Below are 27,638 nucleotides of genomic sequence, written 5' to 3'. Positions count from 1 at the left end.
GAAATTTTAAAAAACAGCAAGAATGATTTTGTCATCTTAGACAGTGCCTTAATAGCATCAAGTAGTAAGTGAGGCTCAGGCTCATACTGGATGGCTTAATAAATTTAAAAAATTTAATTGAATTTTTTTTAAACAATTACAAGGTAAGGGAAATTGGGGGAAAAAATGAAAAGGTGGATAGGTAATTTTCCCTTTCACTCTAGTGCCATTAATTATCCTGCTTCTCTTGATTTCTTTCGTTTTTCAGTGTCCCATAGCGACTCGGAGGTTTAAGAGAGTTTGGAGAAAGAGAGAAGGCAAAACGGGGGAAGGGCTTTGGATGGAGAAGAGTTGAGGATCAGAATCCATGGATCCAATAAATGCTCCATCCTTACACGATCATCATGAATTTGTCAGTTAATACGTTCATGTATCTTATGGGACTCATATGGTCATCATGGCCTTTGCACCATAAACAGCTTTAATCCAACTGGCTCTCTCTCTCTCTCTCTCTCTCTCTCCAATGCAATCCTGAACCAAAGAGGATCAGCTCCCAATGTTAGACAGCACCAACAACTTGCAGGAGCAATTAAAATGGAATACCTTTTCTGAAAAAGTAGTCATAAATTTTTCGAAATGTTAGCTTTCTAATGAAACAAACGCAAAAAATTAGATTTTTCAAGAAAAATCAGTTTTCCAATTACATCTAAACACGTCCTAAAATAAAACACTTCCAATTGTTTTAGCATAAAAGATGCTCATGCACATATTTCCATTGTATAGAAGATAAAGGAGAGATTTGTTAAGTAAAAGAGAAAATAAGGGGGACAAAACAGAAACCGGCATCCACTGCTTTCCATGTTGCAATTTCAAAGAGATGTAGAGTCTCCGCTCCTTTCCGCATGGGAATTCTACTCCAGAACTCCTGTGATGAAAAGAAAAGAATGGCTCATATATTTCAATACTATCAACAATAAAGGCCATCCTGAAGATAATGGTGGTCGTAGATATCAGCCCATGAGCAGAAGAATGCTCAGTTGCATTAGCAGCAATATCCTATAACAATACTACGAAATGCCAATCTAAAATGTGTTCCAAACAATGCTGAGACAAAGCATAGGCACAAGAAAAAATTCTACAAGGAAAATCAAGCCACTAAAGCGCCAGCAGTTGCAGTCTAAAGTCCAAACATAACTTTGTGCTCATGTAAAACAAAGTAGTCAAAATAGTCACCATTGCAGCTTCCAACTCGGAGAGAATGACCCAACTAATAAATAGCAAAAAGGATTAATATTGTTGTTCCACAAAAAATAAACCTAGGAGAAAACAGTCTCAGTACTTCAGTGGGGCAAGGATATCAAGCTGGGAGCCAAGCTTCTCTTCTGCAGTTTTTTCAGCCTTCAACCTCAGTTTTGCTAGTTGCTTCCTCCTTTCATATGCCACCTGAGACCTCTGTTTCCTCTTTGCCTCCAGCTCCTGCACAAGGAGTTAAAATTGTGAGAGATCTTGACATAATAGCAGAAAAGCATTCCTGAACCAATAACTTCCACAGCAGCAAAAGGAAACAACATATTGTCTTAAGGAACCTCCCCCTTTCCACGAAGCTTACTTCAGATTGTCCAACAAGCAGGATGAAGCTGAGGCCAATGCGCTTGCCAGAGCATTATCTCAATATAGTATAGTGTGCTCACAAGCCAAGTCCAGACTGGTCGAAATGAGACCAAAGTTTATGGGGACCAAAATAACTTGATGGTGTTTGACTCAAACAACCAATGACTGCATTAACATGGGTATTGGAGACAAAACATACTTCTTTCTATCAGTTCATTCAAACTTGTCACCATTTTGAAGAGGAAAGATATATTTTGATTCAGCAAGATATATTTCAATCATATATATAATAGGTGTACAATTAATATGCAAAAAATAAATAGTTAGGGTGTGTTCTTGTTCCTACAGGAATATTATGCAGGAATCAAGCCTGTTGGCCCGCCCAGCCTGCGTCTTGTAAGGTCCTGCTAAAGCCCCAGCCTAAATCCCAGTTGTGGCCTGTGGGTATGTAGGAAGGAAAAAAAGACCCATTGAGATTTTTTCCCACTTTCCACAGGATTCGAACAGGGGGGATTTTGGGTTGATATCCCAATCCACGAATCCAGCAGGAAATTCAGCCTAAATCCTGCTAAATTACCAAAACAGGCCCTTAAACTGATATTTTATCCAAAAAAATACTTTGACATGTGCATCTCACAATTACCTGAGTTTTCTATCCAATTAAAATATGGTGTTAGGCTACTTGACTAGTTTATGGTGTATAACTCCAAAGTAGAGCACTAGACAGACCAGAACTTCATGTAGCAATGTTACACTCCATACAGTATGACACCTAGATAGACCCAGATGATATAAAAATGTATGCAATAGATATGTCATAGAAAATTGCTATATGTGCTGAACAAGAGTCAGGCATAGGCAAAGAATTTGGGCCCACAAATTGATAAAAGAAACATCAATATGAAGCTAAACATCTTTAAATATACTAAATTATTAATGTCAATGACGAGATGGGCCCTTTAGAACTTGCAATATTCATGACATAACATCTGAATAGTACAGTTGGGAACACCCTTGTACATAATTTGTTGACAGAAGTATTTTGCCTCCAACTAAAAACGTTCATTTTTTGTGTGTGTGTGTTTCTTTTTTTTGGGACGCGGGCATAACTAGATGCCTGGATTCAGCACCCAATGGCATCAAAACTCTAACAGAACCTTCTAGATCTCTATCTTGGGAATATACAAATATAAACTGCTGGAAAATTCATCTGGTAATGATTTGTAAAAGTACTATCCATAGCAAAAAAAATTTGTATACCTTTTAAATGGCGATTGGGAAATCCATATCCCACCAGGTTATTGTTACAGCTAAGCTAACTTGCAATTTGCTCGGAAGTGATGGATTGGAAATAGTACAGGTTAGATTATAGTTGATTTGTTTTTCCCCTAAAAGCTTCTGTCACCTTTCTGACTAAAAAGAAAGTTATTACTACAACCCGTCACCTCAAAAACAAAAAAGAAAAAAATTGTACACTTGAAACAAACAGAACCCACAGCACTCTCTCTTAGCAGTCATGAAGCTTTCAGTAATCCCCTATAAGACCCCAACACCCTCCAATACTAATATCCAACAGGGTATTAGTTCAGTAATCTTACATATCTAAAAAGAAACTGCATTCTGTCCAAGAAGATGTCAAGATTATAAAAAAAAAAGGAAACAACCTCCAAATCTATAAAGCAATATTTGCGTGTGCTTTCCATTTCCCATTTTCTGCCCTCCAATTAACAAATTATCAGCATTTCATTAAAAATATAGGTCCAGTGCACATCCTAATTGTCCAGACAACAAAAGAAGACGTACAGTAAACCAACAGATCATTGTTCTCTGAATTCATAATTGCACCATTTTACCATTTTTTTCAATAAACAAAGAGCTAGGCAGGCTACTGCTGAAGTTGGCAGCATTACAAGTGACTAAAAAGTGTGAAGACATATTAATCAAGCGAAAGAAAACAAGAAAAAACTACATTACATCGAAAATCATAAATGGATGAAAAAAGATCGTTATACACATCAAAAGATAAGCAGGCGACAAGGTTAACATAGAAACATCTGACGGCACGTAAAAAGGTCACCAGATAGTAACTAAACATATAAAGGAAGTAATGGAGCAGATTTGGTCTGACCTTAATAGTATCATAGTAATTCCATCCAACCTCCGAGGAAAGCCGCCCCAGCAAGCAGTACTTGTGCCCAGCCTGAAGCCTCAAAACCCTAATTCCCCCCAGGAAAACCACCAAAACATCAATAAAGCCGACAAAAATCGAAACTTTTCCAGACAAGGATAACAGCAGTAGCTAGCTCGTACTTGAGAGCGTCTGGAATGACCATCCTCTTCATCCTATCGTACGGCGGAGGCACCCCCTCGTAGGCCTTCAGCCTGGCCAGCGCGGCCGCGCCGCGCTTCGTCTTGTGCGGAATCATCCTGCCAAAATAACGATCAAATAGGACGAGATTACCGGAAAAGCCTAATTTAGAGAAAAAGAAGCGGATTACGGACCCACGGATGGTGCGCCAGAGGATCTTAGCAGGGGCGCGGAAGTGGATGGGGCCGTGGGAGGGTTTGGTGTTCATGCGCTTGCGGAGGAAGCGGAGGTACTTCATCTTCTGGCGGACGAGGCCGCCCGAGAGGCAGATCTCCTCGCACCGCACCACCACCACGCGCTGCCCGTTGAGGAGCTCCTTCGCCAGGATCGACGCCAGCCGACCGAGCATGTGGTGACGCGCGTCCACCACCACTCTCCTCGCGCAGATCCCCGATCCCGAAACCATGGCTCTCTCTCTCTCTCTCTCTAATGGATTCGCCAAGGTCCCTCTTTTATGGGGATGGCGGCTAGGGTTTTCTATCTGTGGTTTTCTGAAAAGCGCCGACGAGTATCGGTATAATGTCTCGCGGGGTAGGATAAAAAAAGTCGGCTGCGGCAATTGAAGCCCCGACATTAGTAACGTAATGAAAATTTACCTGCTCTGATTGGATTAAATTTAAATAGCCCGTGGTCAAAATCGTAGTTTCACCCATTCTTCACTTTCTACTCCTCACTTCTATACCAAAACCTACTCAGGGGTCTAACCAAGTGCAGTAAACATTTTTCCCATTTACTACATCGTTTTTCTATCATCTTTGTCATTTTGAGCCTTGTTTTGAACTTTCTTTGATCAGCTTTAACTACTAATGATATGCAGTCAAACTGTATTCAGAATTGGTCAGCACCTATGTTGACATCCCTCTATGGTCTCCTATAATTTTAGCAAAATTTGAATTTCCTAGCCCATTCAAATTTACGGCCACATTTTGCTAATTGAATATTAAAACTTAACCAATCGCTAAGTTTACCTACAAAAGTGACCCACTTTTACGATTCATTAGAATCTTATTAATGTTTTCTCTTCATTGATTCTAGGTGCTAGGAGTTATGATCCATCACAAAGCCCAACTATGTGTCACATTTCAACCTAGATCATATCGTCCTTAGAACTCTTTAAAACATCGAATTCTTTATCCAAAAATTTTCCATTTATAGATATTCCCTTGGTCAAAGCTATGGAGTGGTATTTTAGAAAACTTTGAAAAAACTCTTGCACTTAGAATTTTGAAAATCTCTTAAACATAGATCTAGGGTTATAAAAGAGAAGATAGGAGAGCTCCCATTTACGAAGAATTTACCCTCTTGATCTCCTCTTAACTAGATCTACCTCCGCTAAAAACAAGCTTAGGCTTCAAGATCCATTCATCCCAAGATCCCCCCCCCCCCCCCCCCCTCCGTGCAAAAAATAAAATAAAATAGAAAAAAGAGGATAAATGTGATTTATGTACACCTTTGGTAAATCCCAACATTTATAAATCCACTGAAATATGTCTTAAAATTAATATTTGCTCACAAAAGGTGAAGCATAATTCATTATGGCAGACGTTCATATCCTAGTTGACACATATTTTTGAATTTCAGCCAAGTATGTTGTTTATATAAACTTTGAGTTAGTATTGAAAGAGCAAATTATTTATATTTTTTTTCAAAAAATTAGGTTTTGGGGGACTAGGACAATCAGATGGTAATTGGGACAGCCAACCAGGCAACAGATGCATTTCAATAAATTTCTAAAATCATTCTAACATCAATTTGGTGCGATGCCCTGTTGCAATTGTTGTTGCTATTTGCAAATGGTTTAATTCAAATGACTACGTGCTGGTTGTTGTGACGTTATATGCGCCGCTCAAAGCATTGATTCTTGGTTGTCCTAGTTGGTTGATTTAGTAAATTAGAATACATACATATACGTGCATACATACAGTTACAAGATCTTATATAATCCGTATAAGTAGATTTTAAAGAAAAATCATTCATAAACCACTACTTTTAAAGTAAAGCTAGTTGCTGTAAAACATTAAATGTATAAGATAAATTATTTGACAGCTTATCCTTCTTTTTGCCCTTTTGATCATACAATATCCATTTCATTGTCAAGAAAGAGGATTCTATTTTATTTTTCTTTTCGTGGCAACTAAAACCTAAGATAATGGACAAAATTCATAAGAACGCCATAATTAAGCATAACTTACGCAAAAATACCATTATAGTTTGCTCTAATTGAACTTCATTAATGAAAAGAATCTGTCATAGAAGGCACAATTAAAAATAGAGTTTTTTTACATATACAGCCTTCTAAATATAAAAAATTACATGAATACCCTCATCAAATTATTTTTTTATATATATCTTTATATATATATATATATATTCATACCATCTAATATTGTTAAGAAAATAAATGGCTTAAAACTAAAATAACTAAAATACCCTTATGGGTAGATATGTAAAAAAAAAATTATAAAGGTATACATATAAATAGCAACTTTGCGAGGGTATTCATGTAATTTCTTATATTTAAAAAGGTATATGTTTAAAAATTATTAAAAAAATCAAAACTCAGCTGAAATTTGCTAAGTATTTTATGATTTAGTTGGATCGATAAGTCAAAAAAAGATTAAGCGATATTGTCGATTTCTTTTTTAAGATCATGACTCGGTTAAGTTGTAATATTAGATGATCATTTTGGTAATGCTATTCTCTATTTAATTTTGATATAATTATCATCATTGAATCTATGACATCTATATATTCTTCATTATTTTTAACAAATTAAAGCATATCAAATTTAAATTAATTATAGATTCTTATATTAGTAAAATATTTTTTAGTGATTAATAAATGTTGAGTTGGTGTTTGTTTTCGAGGTAAGAATTTCATAAAAACAGCATGATTTATTCTATAAAAGTTGATATTAACATGAGAACATATGACATAGTAAAATTATTTTTTTATCATTTTTTATTAAAAATAACTGAATTATCTTTACCAAATTTTGATTATTTTTTATTGAATTTTTTTAAAGTGTATATCCTCCTAAATATGCATAATTGCATGAATATCTAGAGTATACATACAAAATAAGTATTTTATGAGAGTATAATGCAAATAGCAATTTTATGATAATATTGATATAATTTTGTATATTTTGGAGGGTATATAGGCACAAAAAATTTTAAAAGTATCCATTTCTAGTCGTACCTGATAAACAAGTTATTCATTAATTTTAAAAATAAGTTTTGTTGTTTTATGTATAAAAAAAGATAATGTTTCTTGTTGGTCATTGACGGCCCCACTTTAGAGCTTCACCTCATAGCTAGGGGTGGCAATTGGGTCGGGTTGGAGATAAACGGGTTGGGTCAGATGCAGATTAGGTCAGAAAATTATAGACCGACCTGTTTAACCTGTTTAATAAATAGGTAATCCGACCCAACCCGTTTAACCTGTTTAATAAATAGGTAACCTGTTTGTCCAACCCGACCTGACCTGTTTAACATGTTTCGAGATATCAGAGGGAACTCAAATCATTCATCCGGTGAGGAGTGAAACATCGATAAAACACCATTATTCACCATCAGGGAAAGGAAAATATAGGAAAGAACAGCAAGAAAGAAAGATTAAAGAGAGATTTTGGGGGATGAGAAGTATCGGTTGCACCTGGAGGTTGATGAGGAGCTTGGTGGTGACCCGATCCGTGGAGTCCACGGTGGAGGAGATGGCCGACGTCATGGCCCAAAACTTGGAGCGGAGTAGAGGGTAGGCCGAAGAAGGAAGGGAAAGGACCTCATCTAGCTCGCAACTAGGGTTCTGGAGAACGTACTTGGGACGCCATTAGAAGAAGAAACCCTAAATTAGGGACTCAAAGAAGCTAGGATTTCATAGAGAGAGAAGGGAAAGGGGAGTACTTCCATATGACGTGGATGAAGTGCTCTTGAACTCCGTTCGGAGAGCTCCGTAGTCGAAAATGGAGCTAAACGCCATTGGTGGGAGGGAGGAGGCTTGTGTTCCTGCTTCCTTTGCTGCAGACACAACTCTCTCTCTCTCTCGAGAGAGAGAGAGAGTCTCGAAACTAGTAATCAAACAGATTGCCAGAGGTGTAGGACCGTAGGTGTATAGCTTCCATGGGGCATGGGCAATGGGATTACGATGGCCAGACCGCGGACGGCAACTCCGCTGCGAGTGATTGCAACTGCGATTCGTGGTAGACTCGGAGCTTGGGCGGGGGCTTCTTTGGATTTAGGCCAGCCCTAAACGGATTAAATGGGTTAGACATTTAAAATATATATCTGACTCAATTAATAAAAAAGTTAAACGGATCAACATGTTTACGACTTAAATTTATTTAGGTTAAACTCAAATTTATTTATAAAGGATCAAACATGTGTCGAATCGATAGGTTGGATCATATTTTGCCACCTCTAGCCATAACTTATCATGCAGGTCCGTTGCCTTTAGATTCTCCACTATTGCGGTACTTTTGAGAGAACTAAAGGATACGAAAGGGATCTTTAGAAAGGAATCCTTTCCTCAGGGCAATGATACCCTGAGACAAGATAAAGAATCAAATATACATAAAAAAAATATATAAATAATCAAATAGCTCTCACTCACTCGCGCTAAAAGGTGATGCTAATCAATGACGAAATAATGAACAACTTTTCTTTAAAGAAAAAGGATAATAAATTCCGTAGTTGCATAGGAATTTACATCTGAATTTATTGCAGAGTAACCAACTACTCGTCATTAGATCAACCAATTCAAGTGAAGACAGCATGTTATCTATATCTACCTTAATAGGGCTGAGGTTGCACATAATTCTTTATTTGCCATGTGAAAGCCCGTATTAATGATGCCAACAAAAACTTCTAAAAAAAGCTCAGCATGTATAGAGTTCTCTGTTTACTGTATAGATGTCAGTATCAATTACATACATTTTTGTTTGACCATAAGTTTATTTAGCTATTGAAGTATTTTATTTATTATAATTTATTATATTATCATATTATTTTAAAAATTAATTAAAAAAATTGTATCACGTGTCAACCTAACTTCGAAAATAATATTAGGAGTCTCTACCTAGTAACTCAACTTATGTACAGTTCTCGTTTATCACATGGATATCGGTACTTGTAATAAAAATTTCTACTGATGATTATTAAATTTTTTTAGTTAATGTATAATAAAAATTTAATATTTTTTTAAATTTGTTATAATTATTATGTTGCTATATTATATTTTTAAAAAAATGGAGAAAAAAAAAAATAAACGGCGTCCTTTGCATTCTTTTTGAGGTGGGGTATGAAATGCTATCCAGCCCCATGTTACCAACCGTGCATATAATATTGCTTTACTTAGAAACAAGCGAATCTCGGAGTTCATCCGGATCACACCAACCTTTCATTTCTCTTCCCCTCGTGGCCACTCGAGCGGCCGCCCACCCACCGGATCCCCTCCGCCGCGGAGGCGTCCGCCCCAGCCATCCAGACCGCACTTCGTGCCCACGCGAGTCCCATTCAGATGGAGGAGCTGGCCCGCTCGGCGCCGGCGGCCATGTACTCCCCCGGAGGCGGCGCCGCCAGCAGCCTCCCCGTGTGGCGGACGGTGGTGAGCTGGGCTGGGTTCCTGCTACACATCCTGCTCCAGATCCTGAGGGGAACCCCCTCGTGGGCCCAGTTTCTCTCCTTCGTCCCCTTCCTTTCCTCCTCGTCCTCCTCCTCTCCAGCCTTCAGGCCCCTCCCCGTCGAGGCCCCCGCCGACACTCCGCTGCCGCCTCCCACCGTCTCCGACATCCCCTCCGACAAGCTCACGGTATTGCTTCGATCCTGCATCTCCTCTCACTTTGATGTAAAAATCCCTCCTTTTCTGTTATTCTCTCCGCATTTTCGTGTGGAGATCCCACCATTGTTATTTTCCTCCCCAGAGTGGATAGGAATTATGGTTCAGTAGTCTCAGTTGCATCCATTATGTGAAGATCAATGACTTTACCGGTCGAACTAGTGAAATCAATGTAGGTTTGATCGCTAGCGGAAAACAAATGGTCTGAGTACTGGATTCATGTTGCGAGTAACATGCTTGAATTGGGAATTTAGAGCTGTAATGGAAATTTGAAGGAACTTAAAATGATCTGGAGTAATTAAAATGAGCATACATGATAATCCAGCCATCATGGTATGTTTGTGTCAGCGTGATGCTTGAGATTATAAGCGATTTCATTTGATTCTTTGATTCATGAAGTTTCTTTTATCACACTTCACCTATAGTTCTTGATATACTGGATGAAGTGAAACTAGTTATCTCAATTCTATATTTTAGCATGATAAACCTGAATCTCAGCAAGAAATCTTGCATTTTTATTGTTAAAAATGTTGATCTCATGACTTACTGAGTTCAGATTACAGTCTCATCAGTTAGAAAGCCTCTTTGGCAGTCTCTATGGTTACCATATATTTCTGACAGCTGCAATTTGTACTTTAAAATACATGTGTACAAAAATATTGAATTTTCACAAAATATGGAGGTTAAAAGAGGCTTGAAGATTTGCTTATGGAGTTTAAAAGAGGCTTGAAGATTTGCTTAAGTGCCAGCACTCATTTTTTGTATGCAGTTGTTTATTTTATAATGCGATTGCTTTACATAGTAGTATTGGATTTCTTGGTGGGGATATGAAATAATTGATTGTTTGGGGAAGTTCCTCTCTTTGAGAGAAGCATTGATGACATAAGTGCTCACTTATGCTGTCTCCACATCAATGATTTTGCTTATGATATGATTGTTAGTTTTTTCTCAAAAAGATATGCCATTGTTCTGTATTACTCGATTTCAATTGTTTCAACTGGAAGACAGGTTCCTTTTCTTCTTCTTACCCCCAATCTATCTATGAATAAATTGTTTGCCTCATTTGTTACATTTGGGTGCCAAATCTATTCTATGTTTCGTAGAAGGCAGACTTACATAAGCTGTTTATGCTAATACTAGAGGCCAGCATATGTGATGCATGTGCATCGAAATTTGTGGACGGCTGTCTTTTCGTTTAAAAAGGGTTTGAACGGGAAAGAGTTTCTTTTGTTTTTTGACCAGCACATATGGTGGGAAAAATGTAATATGTTGTTTTTGTGGGAAAAGGTGTGTGGGAATCGAAGAGGGAAATGCAGAACCTACATCTTTATTTTACTCCTTCTGGTGGGCGATATGTGAGGAAATACTGAAGCTGTGTACTCCAGGCCAGGGATGGGAGAAATGGCCTCCAAGGCTTTTCTACCATACATAGTATGAAGTAAGATTAAGTATACTGTTTGATGTGGAGTTTCAGGCGACCTTATTTTGGGCTTCTGCTTGTAGATAATATGGATGCATTAGCAAGAGCGAGACCATGACTTAATATTTGGTTGGCTTAAGATGATTTAACACATAGGGGGAAGACAGTAGGAATTCAGGTAGTGGAATTCAGAATTCAGTAGATATGGGTCTGTTATTGGTGTATGATGTTCTGATGACTTAATACCAAGCACCCCTAAGGTTGGATTTTGGTGGTTACTACAAGAATGGATTACAGTCTACAGTTAAGTAACAACAGAAATAATCAAACAACCAAGGCTACTGCCTGCCATCACTTCTTTTCACTTTACATTTCACCATGCCATGCTACAAATAATTATCTGGCCTCCCAAAACACATACTCAGGCATTGTATGAACTGTAGAGTGTGTTGTGGCAAACTATATTAAGGAACATTTGTAAAATCAAGTAGAAACTCATCTGAGCATTAAGTTAGTACATCGCAAGCTGTTTTAACTTGAAGTGTAGCTGAAGTTACCATTGACTCTCAAACTTCCAAGTCTTTTTTATTTCAGCTGTTATGAAATCTCCATTAAACTTTGGATTTATAACTTCAACTGGATCTTCCATTTTGAGAATGCCACGTAGATGCCTGGTAGTAGCTTATTTCATGTTAACAGATTTAGATATTAATGATCAGGTTAGTTGATATTGGCAATGACCCATGATTCATGCTGTGAAAATTAACCCAGAACTTGAATTGATGGCTGATGCCATCTATTCGTTATTTTCTAATGCTATTTTGATATCTGTGACATTGTTTCAATATTCAAGTAGACTTCCCTCTAAAGAAACAGGCTTTTCAAATTTTGATTGGGAGTTTTGTTAAACACTTGCCTGGTTTTTAGTTTTGAAAGTAGTAGGAAACCAGCATATGACCTGGTGATTCTGATAAAAGCTGGTTTGTGTATGGTTTGTTTCTTAGGTCCTCATGTTGTATTTATCTGATTCAGCTTGGTGGTCAGATGTGGTTTTCAATATTCTGTCCTGAACTTTATGTTACACATTAGAAGGCCTTTTGTTTTCATTTCTCTTGCTTCTTTTCTCCCCTACCCCTTATTCCCAAATGATGCATAATTAAATATTTTGGTTGGCATTTTTATCCTATTCATTGGAAAATAACCAGAAAAATGCGGTACTTTTATCAAGTATTTTAGTTGGTCAGATGCTTGATTTTGTATTAGTTATTATATTTTGTATAAATACCATCTGTTAAGGGGAAACTTGGTATAATGTGCAGGTTGTTCTTGACTTGGATGAGACTTTAGTATGCGCATACGAGTCATCTTGCCTTCCTTCCCTTGTTCGTGATCAGGCTATTGAAGCAGGTCTGAAGTGTTTTGAGCTGGAATGCATATCTGTGGAGAAGGTTTGTCCCTTTTGAGCTGTATTTTTCTACTTGCTGTGTCTCATGTTACAAGAGGAACTTTTTCAAAAGTAAAATTCTTGGCTTGAAGGATGCTGAAGGAAAACAAAAGGTGAATCATGTCACAGTTTTTGAACGTCCTGGTTTGCGAGATTTCTTGCAGCAAATTAGCGAGTTTGCAAACCTTGTTCTCTTTACTGCTGGTCTTGAAGGTCTGATTGTTTGGTTATCTTCTGTTCCACCTCTTGGTCATCCTTTTAACTAAGAAAGAGAAAAATTCCTCATTATGGTTATCATCCTTGTATGCTGTTTCAGGTTATGCAAGCCCTCTTGTTGATAGAATAGATGTTGATAATAAATTTTCTCTTCATCTGTACCGGTCTTCAACTGTCAGCACGTAAGTTGATCTTATCTTTCATAAGTAGCTGGAATTACTTTTGGACTGAATTTTCATATTTTTGAACAAATTGTTAAGCAAAACTCTGCCGTGTCAGTAATAAATTCATTATAATAAGCTTCTCGGTTTTCCCTATCATTGTCATTCCTCTGCTCTCATTCATGTTATATCATTATTATACTATTAAAGTCGAATTTGATTTATTTCTGTATGATTAATACATTAATTTCACATTGGCTTCAAGCAATTAACAATAGTAAAGGTTTGAATAGAACTTGTCAGTTATGGTCAACATGTTAGCAACTGCAACTTCTTTTTTTGAGGCAGCCCAATTTTCAACTTTTCGCGGTCAGTAAAACTAAAGCTACAAAATTCAAATAAACAATAATATTTTGCTGATCATCTAAATACTTTTCTAGACAATAACTGTAAAATAATCTGCTTCTCTATCATAATGTTACATTAGTTGGTTCCACCTTAAATGCTAAAGATATACTCTTTAATAGTGACCTTATATGATATTATGATCTTCATGGTAATCGTTTTCATTTATTTTAAAGCAAATAAATCTTAGTGTTTGATGCCTTCTAATTACAAGTATTGTAATCAATGGAAAGAAAGAGGATTCATAACAAAATCCTTTTCTTGTTGATTTGACATCAGAAGGTCTTGTTTCCATAAACAGTGGTGTACACAACAACTACTGGGTAATGATATGATATCAATTTTTCCTTAGATGTGCTGCTTGATTGATATTCTGAAAGCATGTCATTCTGATTTGTACTATTTCAAGTCTTCTGAAAGTTGGGCTGGTAGATGATAGAAGTTAGTGCCAGTTATTTGATAAATTATGTGTATCGGATGAATATATGTCAAAAGAAGTTTAGTTCTTCCTTAGCCGAGCTAATTGTTCTTAACTAATCTAATGGCTCAATGGTAGGGTATATTAGCTCTTCTGCTATTTTTAAGTCCATAACTGGTAGACTTTATTTCCTCATTTCTTTTTTGGTTTTAGCAAACCTACAACGTCAAGGTCCGGGGGTAATCAACGAATTACCCATCTAAACACCATCTACTTTGTCTCAACCAATTGAAGTTTTCTTACTTCAGGCACTTAAAGTATGTTCTAGATTTTGAAAGTGAATTGCCCCAATGGTCATGCTACTCTGCATAGCAACCAGAGTTCCTGGGTTTGAGTCTTGGGTGGTGCATCCCCAAGCATTTGGGCCTGGGTCATTATAATGGGTGGATCTTCCTCCCTTTTGCTCAAAAAACGAAGAAATTTGGAATGTAGATTTAACAACCCTTCCTGCCAATGATGTTTCAGCCCTAAATTGAAATACTTGCTCGTTCTCTGATTGGCATTTTCAAACACATGACGATGCTGCTTGTTGTACACATTTTTCCCCTCTAAATTTGGTTTACCATTCATAACATTTGTTATTGTTTCCCATCACCCAATCTTGACTGGATTATGGAATGAATTTTGCAATAGCAAGAGAGGGATGGAGATGTAATAAGCCTAGTTTTGCATCATGTGATCAAACTTTTAGCATTCTATGGATCAGGGAATATCGGGAGCACGTCAAAGATCTTTCTTGCGTGTCAAAAGATCTCTGCCGGATTGTCATTGTTGACAACAATCCTTTCAGTTTCTTGCTGCAACCACTGAATGGAATACCATGCATCCCATTTTCTGCAGGACAGCCTTGTGATGATCAGGTAGTGAGAGATTATAATTTCCTATGAGATTAGCCAATACATACATGTATATCTGCAATTAGGGTGCAATTTCTTCACCGGAATCTTTTTCTTGGAAAAAAGTATTTGAGTTCTTATCTCTTCTCATCATATGTTGTGCTTATCAGCTTATGGGGGTTCTTCTTCCGCTTCTCAAGCACCTATCGATCCAGAAGGACGTCAGGCCTATATTATATGAAAAATTTCACATGCCAGAGTGGTTTAAACAGCATGGAATACCCATCCATGATTGTAGTTGGTGAAATTTACCGGGTACGATTGCAAAGCTGTCCTTCTCGAGGCCTCTGAGCTGGTGCTGTCTTTCATGCAGATCTTTCTGACCCCAAAGGCTTGCTGTACGTTATCATATTATCCGGTTGTATTTAGGGAACTCCGGAGTTCAATTAGACCCTCGTCCCTCCCATTTTAATATGCCATTGTTATACATTATTTCATTAGCTACATAAATAGCGAATATAAAGTAGCAATTATCTGCTGATTTTGTCATGTAGTCAATACATAATATTTTTATTATATTTATTGTTGAGAATTTTCATAGTAGAAATAACTGGCTGGTAAGTTGCTGAAGGTTTTGGATGTATCATGAAGATGTGGGTGTGTACTTTGAACCAAATTGGCTACTTAGTGAACTCCAAAGAATTCTTATTTTGATTTGCACCTTTGTACTAGAACCAACATTTCTTCATGTTCTCTTTTCTTTTTCTGTTCCTTTTTTCCTCCTCATCAGCTACATGACCACCTTGGCATCATCCTTATAGCTGCGACACATTATTTTTCATTTTCTAGCAGATAGGGATGGTATGATGATAAGTTTTTGATAAGAATATATGATGATAATTAAGCTGCAAGTTGAAGCTCTGACCTTATTTCTGGGAATCATCACTTTGTCTCAGTATGATACTGTACTTGCATTATTTATTTACATGGTGTGGAGAGACCCATAATTTCACTTTTTAGCATGTTGACTGTGCGTGTACTTCGTTAAGTGCTGGTGTCCAACGTCATCTTCGAGGGGGATCCATGACAGCTTGTGGGCTCGCTAAGCTGCCGAACGATGGCGAATGGCCAAAGTTGGTACCGCGTGCCCAGAATCTTTGAATTCGTTCACCGGCCCGACGACTTTTTAGCTAAGCTCAACGTCCATCCCTTGAACGAATATAACCAACCCCGGCTTTATAGAAGATAATGAACTGATCAAGGGAAATCCAGCGGGTTTCTCAGTGTAGCATGGAGCCCCACCAGCCTCCACAGACCAACGTCAGCCGCATCCTGACCCTTTTCGTTGTATGCTTCACATTGCTCCTCTCTCTCATTGGATTCACTTGTTTCCTCACCACCTACATCCCCTTGTCTCGTCACCAAGTCGGTGGCAAAGAGGCTCTCTTCCTCTACAAGGCCATCAACCGGATTGGAATTGTGCTCATGCCGCTCCCCTTTGCTCTCGTTTTCATCTTGCTGCTCTTTCTCGCATTCCTCCGATGCACCGGCCGAGCCAACGATGATTCTCCGGTGCCGATGTCGGAGTGTGCCGCCGATGAAGCTGGGAATGCGCTCGGGTCTGGTTCGAAGACGGTGTCCCACGCCGTTCACCGGACGAGCTGGGATGGAAGCGATCCAGCACCACCTGACTATGACAAAATGAATGAGCTGATGCTGGCTTTTAGATTGGAGAAGGAAAGAGCATTAAGGGAAGCCGATTGGGGTGGTGGGATGTATCGAACTTGAGCTCCTGTATTTAGATTAGCTACAATGTTAATTTTCTCTCCAGGTCCAGGGTCTTGTGTTTGTGTTGAGAGAATAGGGAGCCGACTCTCTTCAATTTTCTTCTCCAGGAATAAATTCTAATCCTTTGATTTCCGACCGATAACCTTCTCTCTTTTAGAAGAAACTGGTAAATTTGGTCTTATGTTTATGATCCTCCCTGCTTTAAACCTTTTGTTTTTTTCCGCTGCAAGACGCCCTGGGTATCAAGTCCCGTGAAGGGAAGCGTAGTGTATTAGAGTTTCTGAGCGATGGGAACAATTAGGCGATTTTACAGTTCTCAGCAAACCATTGTACCCGGGCAAAAAGGGCTACTTTCGTGAGGCATACAAAGGCCAGGCTACCTCATGAAGCTTGCAGTTTAGAGCCTATCAAACATGTAATCTTGTTCATTTAGATGTGAATGATTAACCAAACTCCGAAGCAAGGGGAAGTGAATGGGGGAAAAAAATAACACAGACAGTCAGATACCAAGAATAAAGACCAAAATTAAGTAACGGATACATCAAAACCACTGCAAATTCATCTATGGCACATTTTATTTCCATTATTGTTCCAAAAAAAAGAACCTTATCATACATTACTCCTGGTGCCAAGAATCCATCGAGTAACTCTTACATATGACATAGAGGACCAGTTTTCTAACATTTCTTTGTATAACATTTTGCAATAAACTGCAGCAATGAGACGGCAATACAACCATCAGACCAGCAAAGAGCGAAATATAGCACCACACTTTCTACTGGGACATTATCCAACCTCAAGAATATTTGCTTCCGGTCTCAATAAAATCCTTTATCATGGTCTGCCATTTTGTTGGAAATAATACTGAAAACCTAAGGGAATATAAATTAAGTAGGCACCAATGAGAATCAAAATCAAAAGGAGCTTGTAATGTTGCAGTTAATTGATAGCCACTGACACTAGCAGGATCAAAAACTCCTTACCTGGCCTCAGCTAACAGCCGTAGATTCTTGAGTTACTTCCGTAGCAACATCTGCAGCAGAACTGCCTGTTTCTGCAGCCTGACTCTGGCTTGTCTGTGCTGGGCCTGAAGCTTGTGAATCTTGCACAAGCCCCAAAACCACAAGTGTAGACCTGGAGTCAACATATAAAATCAAGTTTCAACATGACAATTGCTAACTGAAAATCACAACATGACAGAAGAAATATGAAGGGCCCTATGGACCTCGGTAGAGTTGAACGTATGTTCGGCTGGTTAGCATGCTCGGCCAGTGGAGCCCTTAGCATGGGATTTCTGGTCAATGCATTTTCAAGCTGTGGGGCAGGCAACTGGCAAACACAAGAATGGTGCAACGTCAAATACTAACACAGCTCTACTTAACAAAGACATTATCATAAATGGATCCATGCTAGGTGCAAGATTATGCATTACAGCGAGAAAAAGAATAAATAAAATTATACATTAAAATCAAACATCAACTTGCTATCAGGATTTGTCTAACAACCTTCGCACATGATAGAAATTTGGGACCTCAAGATACATAACATGGGCTATTTATTATACAACATTTTGTAATTGAAAATTTATTCTCTCTCTCTCTCTATCTCTATCTCTATCTCTGTGTCTGTCTCTATCTCTGTGTCTGTCTCTGTGTGTTGGTGGGTGGGTGCATACAGAGAGTAAATTCAAATACCACTCTAAAAAACAAAGCAGGGAGCTTATTTTTCCTTTCATAACCATTCTTAGATCACTATGTTTCTCAATACTAGACTGATATATAATAATTAAATAAACCATTTAGCAAAAGGAACAATTTTGTCATGATGGGTAATCCGAACATTCATGTGATCAGACGAACTTGCTAAGGTGATACTGGAATCAGCTTCCAGCATAAAATAAATGGTGCTTGCTAGTCATCAGGACCTGCAAGTAGAATGACAATTAAAGGAAGCACCATAGAAGCATGTGTGGATCAACTTAGCCTAGAGTACCTGCACCCAACACTTGGATATTGAAATTGGTAAGGACACTCAGATGCGATCATGACAAGAAATTCTTAGATATTAACATATGAATTCAAGTCCATTTTAACATATGTGCAGGTTCAGGTTTCTGAGGGGAGTATGTTACTCTAGGTGCAAGTTTCTTCTTACTAAGCTTCTCCCCCTCAATTACAAATGATGATATGTAAACAAGGTTTTAAAACTTAGTTTTGTTATTGGTTTTGGTTGGTTCCATGGAGTTCTCAAATGGAAAATTTTAGTGTTTCATGTATTTATCTCCACATTTCAAAATTGCAATTCAAAAATTTGAGGAAAAAAAATCAAAGAAATGAAAAATGAAGAAAAATAAAAGAAGCATGTAAAAGTTAACATACATTAGTTCGAAGAGTATTTTTTGTTATATGGGTTCTTTATTTATATAGTTTTGACAAGTTTAGACTGATATTAACATTGCAAATAGGTTAAGTTCATGTGCACTGGTATTTTGTATTGCGAACATAGGAGTGCCAATAAGCCGGGTTGGGCCTTGGCCCGAAGCAAGCCCAAGGTTTAAACCTCAAGACTCATTCTGGCTCGACCTGAATCTGGCCCTAGGGCATCATATTCAAGCCTGACCAAGCTCCGAGTATGCTTTCAGGTCGATCCGGGTTTAGATATTTACCCTATTCTCAACTTGGGCCTGGCCTAAAAATTGACTGGCCCTTAATTTCCAGGGCCTCAGCCTGGCTTGCAGCCCTAAAACCTAAGCTCAAGCCTGTTTTTTCCAGGTTCAGGCTGGCCTGACCCGTTGACAACACTATGTGAACATATACACCATTCCATTCACTTTGGTTATATGAAAATTCATAATATCTAACAATATGAAACCTTTTGGCCCATAGTGCGTCCAAATCTTTTTCTACATTTTCTTGTAAAACTCACAAATATGTTAAGTGACTATTTCTTCCCCATAGTCTTGAGGTTAAGTGTCCATTTAATCAAATTCATGTCATTATATAATGTTATATTTATTTTATATGTAAAAATGTTGTTCCTATAACATGTCCTGTAATTGTTGTTCATTTTAGTCTTCATTGCAAAATAATAGACCTTTTAGAGTCCTCGACACATAAAGGACACGTTTTGTCCATCTTCTCTTTTAACTCAGGATATAAAAAAAAGAACAACTAAAATTGATACCGTACAGCCATCTACTTAAATAAGTAGAGAAATGGCCTCAACATGATAGTAACTATCAAAATAAAATTACATTGTTAGTTTCAATCAATTCACACCGAAATTAGACCAAAACCAGTCAATCAAAGCTAACTAAAAACCGCCGATCAACCAAAATTTTGGCCAAAACTAACTGAAATTGCTGAGATCTGCTGAAACCCAAAACAACGGTTTAGTTTTGGTTCAATCTGGGCTGAAACCAATCTGTTTTAGCAGAACCTAAAGCCTTGTCGGTAAATGTCTTGGCAGCAACAATCCAAAGGGTACAAGTTTTTTTTACAAGTACAGCAGAAATTGAATGATGTAGCATTACTATTGGTACAGAAGTAATGTCAAGTGCAAGGTCAATGCTGTGGTGAGCATGTGCTAGACTAGGTCAAGGCTTGGCAATTGACTCCTCATGGTAGATGCTTTTCAAGGTTTTCTTGCACGGATATTTTTTTTAAGGAATGGGGTTGACCTTTAAAATGGGGATTGTTAAACTAAGGTGTTGAGTCAAAAAAACACTCCTGCTCTTGATCCCACTACCACTCAGAAATATAAAGAATGATTTTTCCGTCCCTCCAGATCTCATTCCTACTCCTAGCTTCTATGGGCCTCAATTATTCCTTGTTCTAAACCTCTATTGACATGGAGCATGAGCATTTTACTGTAATTTCTCCATTTCTATTTTTCACTAGAGGAGAACCTTTACCAGCAAGCCAGATACAGAAACTGAACCTTCTATTAATATTAATGAAAGAATTCCCTAGTGTATAATCCTAATTAGTCCCTAGAAACGATTTCCTGCACAAACTTTAACATAAGCCACAATATTCTAGTCAATATAAATAATGTCTCCCTTTCAGTGAAGTTCTCATCCTATTTCCAAGCAAAAATGTTAGCATGCAAGAATCTTCAGATTTCCTCCTATATTTTCCGAGCTGTCCTACCTATCAGCAAGGTAGTAAAAGAACAGTAACTTCAAAAGCACATAGCTAAAAAGTTTTGAATAGCAAGTGAACCAACCTGCAGCAGAACACTGAATGACTGAGGTTTTGTCTGGATAGCACACTTCAGGAAACCCACCCATAACTTTGGATACTTCCATATCTGCAGCAATATATGAAGGCACACAATTTACATTAAATGATTGCTCTTAGAAAAAGGTACACTACAGGTCATCGTTGTTTATCAACAATTGTATCTAGGGGAATTAACTACTCAAATAATTTCATAAAGAGCTACCTGCTTGTTTATAAGCCGCGATAGAATCTCCATTACAAAGTCCACCTATAGAACAATCAAATCAAACCATTATTATAAATAATAGAGGTGCCATCAATGAAAAGGAGAAAAATAGTATGATAATCGAAGTGAATTCACTTAAAGTAAGAGCCAAATAAATAAATAAATAAATCATTGTAAACCATGAAGAATGGGGTAAACATAGTCGGATTACAACAAAGAATTCATAGTTTTCCACCAACCCAAACATGAATTTGATTAAAACACAAATTTGGTCAAAGGACTGACTCTATTGCAGTACTATCCAAGGGTACGAGTCAAGAAATACCCATCAAATATCCAAGCATTCAATGGCCGAAAAATTACTAGATCTGAAGCCAATATTAACAGATATATAAGCCACAAACCATATAATACTTCTATACAGAACATGACCATCGTTATATCTACCAACATAGAGCGGATACCTATCAAGGTGGCAAATGGTTGGGCAGGGTTGGTGTTTGGCATTAATAATGACAAATTAGACTTGAACCTCAATTGACCTATTAGCAATTCTATGGAGTCTTACTTGACAACTAGTTGTCCCACATGACCTGACTCTAAGACAGCTTTTTATATAACTTACATCTCCAACTTTAAAAAATTGACTCACCAAGGCAGGGAATACACCTATTGCCTGTATGACAGTTCGCATGAACAACAAAGGAAGAGGTATCTGTTCAACCTGTAAAAAAGTGATTATTCTCAATGATCAAATAATCAGTAATAATAACAAGACGTGAGAAGTCATCTAGTTCCAGAGGTACATACTAATTGATTCAAAACCTTTGCCAAAACTTGTTGAGTGAACACATTCTGCTGTTCAAAGCAAGCAGAGCAAGCATCCATGACCTACATTGCAATCTAAACTTAATTATTTGCACAATTGAAGCCAGCACCAAAACTAAAACATGGCTTGATTACCTTTTTCAGAGGTATCTTATCTTTCTCAGGATCTATTCCATGGATAGCAATCAAAATTTCAGGTGGACTGAGGCAAGGGCCAGTATGTGGTGACCCCTTAATAAACACAAGGAAAGAAACCAAAACAAAACTAAATATATAAGAGAAATTTACTAGGTCAAATAAAAGGATGAGATGCTAAGCAGACTATATAAATGTCCAATCCTCAAGCAAATTCATGGAAATATAAGGCATAATTGTCTTTAAGCATTTCCAAATGTCAATTGAGAATAAATGTCTTTGCAGTAAAGCAGATGAGATGACTTCATGCAATATACCAAAAGGAGAAAAAGCACCAGACTCCTAGACAATACTGCAAATATTTTGTTGATGTTTAGAGAATGAGTAAAGCACTTACAACCCCACCTATCAGTTCCCTATAGGAACTATCCGCCGAACCTCCTTTGCATACTGACATTTCCTTATCCTCACCCAATTCCATTCACTTTTTCAGGAGGTTCTCATTACTTAAAGATAAATAAATTCAAGACCCACAATTTTCTTCACATACAAATCAATAAATTCAAGACCTACACTGTTTACATACAAATGCAAACTCGCTTAAGTTAATCTTTAACCAAGAAATCCATACGAAGCATCCAGAAGAAATTGTTAAATTTACAAGCTTTTCCAAGCCACTCATACAAAATAAGGACCATCAACATAATCAAAGTTGTTGATCACATTCACCCTACCAGTCACCAGAAATCCATTCCTTCATCCCTTTTGCATATATATCACTAATGAAGTTCAATGAAAGTTGACCTCTGTGTGTGAATGCTCAACCTAGTTTTTCTGATCAATACATCATCCTTAGCATTTTCCTTCATATGAGGAAGCAAAAATATAATATATGTTTTATAGCATTATGAAGCAACGGTTCTCTAACATCACTTCTTTATATTACTATAGAAGGACAAAGTATTTTAAAATTATAAACAACTTAATTTAATAAATATCCTATCATTTCTGCTTATAAGAGCAAGCACTTTTTAGAACAATTGTTCCAAAGAAGGTCAACTTTGTCTCTTCAGCAATTTCTGCTTTTGCATTTAATGTGTTCACATGCATATGGATATCATATATTAGAGACAGCCAAAATCAGAAAGACTTGCTAAAATATTTGATTTCACTATTATAACTTGTGCCACCTAGCTACCCCCAGCTCAACCACCAAATAGCAGACTTGGAATTAGTTACTAAAAATGAAGGCAAAAACTCATTCAAACAGAAAGAAACAGACATAAGAATAGTCAAATGAAGAACAATTTTATTGATGCCATCCTATCAAATCACCATTTTACATCTAAAAAAGGAACGGACACTTCGTCAAGAATACCTGTAGCATCCGGGTGAGTCCAGCTTGAAACTTATCCAGGGGAAGATTAACAATTTGGGGGAAAATAGGAAGGATCTAGCAGGCATAAAAGCAAACCAAGGTGAGAATCTAACTGGAGTGATTTACGAAGAATAATTCTATATAAAAAAAGTTTTTAGATAGTCATAATGTGTCATCATCCTATGCAACCAAAACTGTTAAAAGTCTAAAAAAATAACAGGAAAAATGTATGTGAAAAATAAAAGAAGACTAACGAAATGACATACTAAAGCATCAAGATCAAATTAAAACAGCTTTCAGATGTACAAAACACAAAACATTGTGACAAAGAAACTAACAATTTTAAGCAAAAAGCTATCTCAACCACTTATCCACATTAAAAGGGGGAAAAATATTGATACCATTGCATGAGAGAGAAGTTTACATGACATCATGCAATTAGATAGACATTATAAAAAAAAAAAGTTATGTATATATGTCTATGTATATATGTATGTGTATAAATGTATATAAAAGTTATGTATGTATATATGTCTATGTATATATGTATGTGTATAAATGTATATATGTTATATATCTATATATATAATAGAGCTGATGTGTGGGTGCCCATACAACAGTCCAAATAGGGTGACTGGATGACTGGAGACCACACATCAATGTTCCAAGGCATTGGATATGATCCGCTATCTCTAAAGTACATGCTGTCAAAAAACATCATGTGATTTGGAGACCCTAGACTATGCATTCCTTATGCATCCAATGCTTAAAAATGGGCAGTTTAACTAACACGAACAATACATATTTTTGATCATTGGAAGCATAGGCTAGGATCTCCAAATCACATGATTTTTTTAACAGTAAGCAATTTAGAGATAGTAAATCACATCCAACGGCCTTGATCATTGGTTCTGTGCCTTGGTCGTCCAGTTAGGGCCGATCTTATTCAAATTGTTGTTTGGGAAACTACATATTAGCTCTATTTTATGCATATACATATATACACACATACATGCATATACATGTATGCGCATGGAGTATGTATGTTTGCAGAAAACAAAAATAGCAGGTGATATATCTGGCATATTAATTCCTAATGCAACAACGAAGCCAGCTTTGTTAGCTTCATAACTATTGGTTGGAGGAATGTCACCAAAGAAAAAGGTAAGACATTTAAGAAAATAAAGTCAACTAGTCCATGAGGGCTGTAACACCCAGAAGAATACATGTTATTAGCAGCAAAAGTGGAGGAGGAATATCAACCTATCCATAAAGACAGTCATATGTCAAAGAAATAAAATAATGCTCTAACATTTTTCCTGTCCTTTTTGCACATTAATGAAATCCAACTTGACTAGTTATTGATTTTGTAACTTCTAGCTTGCCGCTGTTAATAACTAAAAACGACTGTGGCGGATCCTAAATTTGATGTATATCTAATCAATTCACAGAACAAACTATAGCATAAATCACCTTTGCCGCTAAAGAGAGCAACTGTATCACTCCTAACAAGGATAAAAACTACGGAGGAAACAAGTGTGATATAATAGGCGGAAACATGTCACATTAGACAATAGCATGCATATTTTGCTAACACATGATACAGGTAAAAGTTTTTTGTGTCTGGGCATGCGTGTGCGCGCGCGAGAGAGAGAGAGAGAGAGAGAGAGAGGAGGGAATGTTGGCAAAAAAACCTCGTCTTTTGATAGAAATGATAATACTGGAATTAGAATATCTACATCCTGCAGGCAAGAAAAACGTCAAATAAATAATAATAAAAAGAAAAGGAAGAATAACACAAATATGCAAACTCTGATTTTTAAAGAGTAGTTAACTGAATCAACCTGAAATTTGGAATGATATAACTTTTTGACTGACGAAATCAAATCTTGTGAAGGAACAACTCCATCTGTTAGTGTTTGCAAAACCTGCTCAATTGTAATGATAATGTCATTCAAATGTGAAGTAAATGAAATGGATTAATAAAAGCTAAGAAGTAAAACTATTCGGAGGATGATCTGGTTTCTTTAAGTCTACATGCATAAATGAACTCAAGTTTCATAAGAAAGTAATAGTAATTCTCATAGTAAATTGCTTCCATAGTTTTCATGGGAAACCTAAATAAGATTGCAATACATATCCAAATAGGGAACAAAATGGATTTCGCCTCCATTATGCTTTCAACCTGGAATAAGCTGCAATCACAATTTATTTTCCAGTGTTCCTTAGTCTATGCCAGCATCAACAACATGAAAGTTTTGACTCTTCTGTCCTGCATTTATCAGTATTGACTACACAGAGTAGAGCATTTTTTTTAACAAACCAGCATGAGGAGGCTCTCGCTTCCAGTTGGTGGATCTGAGATAATGCCAAGCAGTTCGGGTGAAGTCCCTATAGTACGAACCAGGATGGGAATATGGCGATGGACTGCCTGCACAATGTAAATGATTAGAAAAACAAGCAATAAACGGTACAAGATGGAATAGGCCTTATTTTTTGTAGAATATCATGAACATGCTAGAGAGAAATAACAGTGGAAGAAACCTGTTTTGCAGCTTTTGGAATGCATTTGTAAATTGCAAAAATTCTCCGAAGAAGGGAATGCTTCTGTCCAACATATACAGAATTCACTTAGCCTTGAATAAGGATGCACAGACATAGCATGTGCAAATGCATGATGAAGGCTGCATGAACCAATCCATACCTTGGTGCAAAGAGCAAAATAAAGTGATATGCACCGTTGTGCCTCTGATATTGAAGAGGAAGTTGTATTTTGGTCCAATGGGTTATCAGATGTGAGCTCATTTTTATCAAGACTTGGGGGCGGCTGCCGCCCAGCAGGTGGCTTTTCCAAATCACCATTCTGATGAAGTTTGAGACAGATTTAATAAGCACAAACATAATTATATTTCTCGAATAAAGTAACATCACAACAGCTAAGTACTGGAAGAAATTAACACCAAAACCTTCTGCTAGACAAAATGAACTTCCAATATTGAAAAGACTCCCGATGATTCAATAAGTTTAATTTATGTACACAAAGTACAGAAAGCAATGCAAAAAGGTGATACAAGCATTTTGAGCGGATACAGCTTTAGCAATTTTTGAAAAACCACTCTTGGTTGTTCCACGAGACCTTTGCATCAGAATGTCTTCCAATGGGACCAGAATAGAATGGGCAATTCATCCAAGAAAGACTTAAAATTCAAGATGCCAGCTGGATGTAGTTCGCCTAACATGTACAATAGGAAGTGATGAATTGTATACTATCAAGCATCTTATTAAGATGGAATTATCATCAAATTACATGCATCTTCATGACTTAAAATGGTTATATGTTGAAGTTTAGAATCAGCAATGCTCCAATGAAGATGCACACAAAGTTTGAATGATGCTTCAGAGAACAAACACTTCACAAAAACCCACTTAATGTTTCACTCCAACTGTATTTTACACCTCAAAAGCAAAAGATGTTTTTTGAGGGTGAACTTTAACAAAGTGGTCCAGCCGACAATTAACCAGCCTACTATAAACAGTATTTTATTTATTCTGATTTCAGGCACTAACTCCACTGAAAGGTAGGAAAGTGTCCTACTTGATGTAATGAATTTCTTTTATCAATACGACAAACGTAAAACTATAATATGTCAAATGCTACTTAACAGCATACAAAGCAAACCTTTTGCAATCCAAGAGCTGAACCATCGGCATCGATGTCCTCCGTGGCAGGAATATCATCTGCTACTGACTGGAGCTTCTCACTAGCAAATACTTCAATTTTTTGAGAAATGCTTGGCATAGGAAATAGCTTATTTGCTACCTGCAAATAAACAGAATCCAAACAGAAATATAATGGATGAAGGATGTTGATCAAGCTGATGTTCAGCTGCAATAGCAAGGCGTGTAGAACTACCAGGCGTATTGCTTTCATTCGCACTTCTTCCACAGGATGTACTGCACTCTATTAGGAGAGAAAAAAGAAACAAAAAGACAAGAAATGAAAATAGAACTAATCAGCTTTATCAGAGATACAAGTTCATAGCAAACAAAAGGAGCACCTTTATATCTTTCAAAATTTATGATTCAGTCAATTGCCCAGCTAGGTTTGAGACTGTTTTTTGTAAGGCCCAAAGAATCCTTTTCTTTTATTTTCTATTTTTTTTTGGTGGGGCAGGACTATTTTATAAATTAGTCAAGAGAGCAAACCATCAATACTCTTTTACAAAGCATGCCAGTGGGAATATGATATCTTATCGAGCAAAGCTAATCTAAAATGAGTGAAGGCTGGAGGAAAACAGTCAAAACTC

General features: G+C 37.1%; 3 protein-coding genes across 6 annotated transcripts in view; 1 reads left to right on the top strand and 2 right to left on the bottom strand.

Annotated features, from left to right (window-relative positions):
- Window positions 1-965: 965 nt before the first annotated feature.
- On the bottom strand, window positions 966-4,425 carry LOC103709576 (large ribosomal subunit protein uL13w). The gene is made up of 4 exons (XM_008795015.5): window positions 4,093-4,425; window positions 3,901-4,017; window positions 3,719-3,806; window positions 966-1,455 (listed from the first exon to the last, which is right to left on the bottom strand). The coding sequence occupies exons 1-4, from the start codon at window positions 4,362-4,364 to the stop codon at window positions 1,312-1,314; spliced, it is 621 nt and encodes a 206-aa protein (XP_008793237.1). The 5' UTR covers window positions 4,365-4,425; the 3' UTR covers window positions 966-1,311.
- Window positions 4,426-9,313: 4,888 nt separating this feature from the next.
- On the top strand, window positions 9,314-15,363 carry LOC103709587 (uncharacterized). Its single transcript, XM_008795026.6, has 6 exons — window positions 9,314-9,766; window positions 12,533-12,661; window positions 12,750-12,870; window positions 12,974-13,055; window positions 14,624-14,777; window positions 14,924-15,363. The coding sequence occupies exons 1-6, from the start codon at window positions 9,476-9,478 to the stop codon at window positions 15,056-15,058; spliced, it is 912 nt and encodes a 303-aa protein (XP_008793248.1). The 5' UTR covers window positions 9,314-9,475; the 3' UTR covers window positions 15,059-15,363.
- A 1,715-nt stretch (window positions 15,364-17,078) lies between these two features.
- The window catches only part of ESP4 (HEAT repeat-containing protein), a 33,352-nt gene continuing 22,792 nt past the window's right edge, over window positions 17,079-27,638 (bottom strand). For 2 of the 4 annotated variants that reach the window (XM_039124290.3, XM_026805198.4), the window contains exons 13-28: window positions 27,245-27,292; window positions 27,011-27,151; window positions 26,036-26,194; window positions 25,876-25,938; window positions 25,655-25,762; window positions 25,176-25,259; window positions 25,026-25,073; window positions 23,332-23,406; window positions 21,954-22,049; window positions 21,801-21,881; window positions 21,643-21,714; window positions 20,988-21,032; window positions 20,769-20,852; window positions 17,767-17,870; window positions 17,525-17,675; window positions 17,079-17,413 (exon numbers count right to left, since the gene is read on the bottom strand). In XM_039124290.3, coding sequence (XP_038980218.3) covers window positions 17,531-17,675; window positions 17,767-17,870; window positions 20,769-20,852; window positions 20,988-21,032; window positions 21,643-21,714; window positions 21,801-21,881; window positions 21,954-22,049; window positions 23,332-23,406; window positions 25,026-25,073; window positions 25,176-25,259; window positions 25,655-25,762; window positions 25,876-25,938; window positions 26,036-26,194; window positions 27,011-27,151; window positions 27,245-27,292 — 1,353 coding nt within the window. In that variant the 3' untranslated portion in view covers window positions 17,079-17,413; window positions 17,525-17,530. Of the gene's footprint in view, window positions 17,414-17,524; window positions 17,676-17,766; window positions 17,871-20,768; window positions 20,853-20,987; window positions 21,033-21,642; window positions 21,715-21,800; window positions 21,882-21,948; window positions 22,084-23,331; window positions 23,407-25,025; window positions 25,074-25,175; window positions 25,260-25,654; window positions 25,763-25,875; window positions 25,939-26,035; window positions 26,195-27,010; window positions 27,152-27,244; window positions 27,293-27,638 lie in introns of those variants that run through there. The other 2 variants (XM_017843402.5, XM_088702390.2) reach the window with 2 other exon arrangements.

This window comes from Phoenix dactylifera, chromosome 8 (assembly GCF_051530095.1).
Source record: "Phoenix dactylifera cultivar Ajwa chromosome 8, Ajwa_hap1_PhDact_Kaust_v1.1, whole genome shotgun sequence".
NCBI classification, from domain to species: domain Eukaryota; kingdom Viridiplantae; phylum Streptophyta; class Magnoliopsida; order Arecales; family Arecaceae; genus Phoenix; species Phoenix dactylifera.
This window is presented reverse-complemented; position numbering and strand designations above follow the sequence as displayed.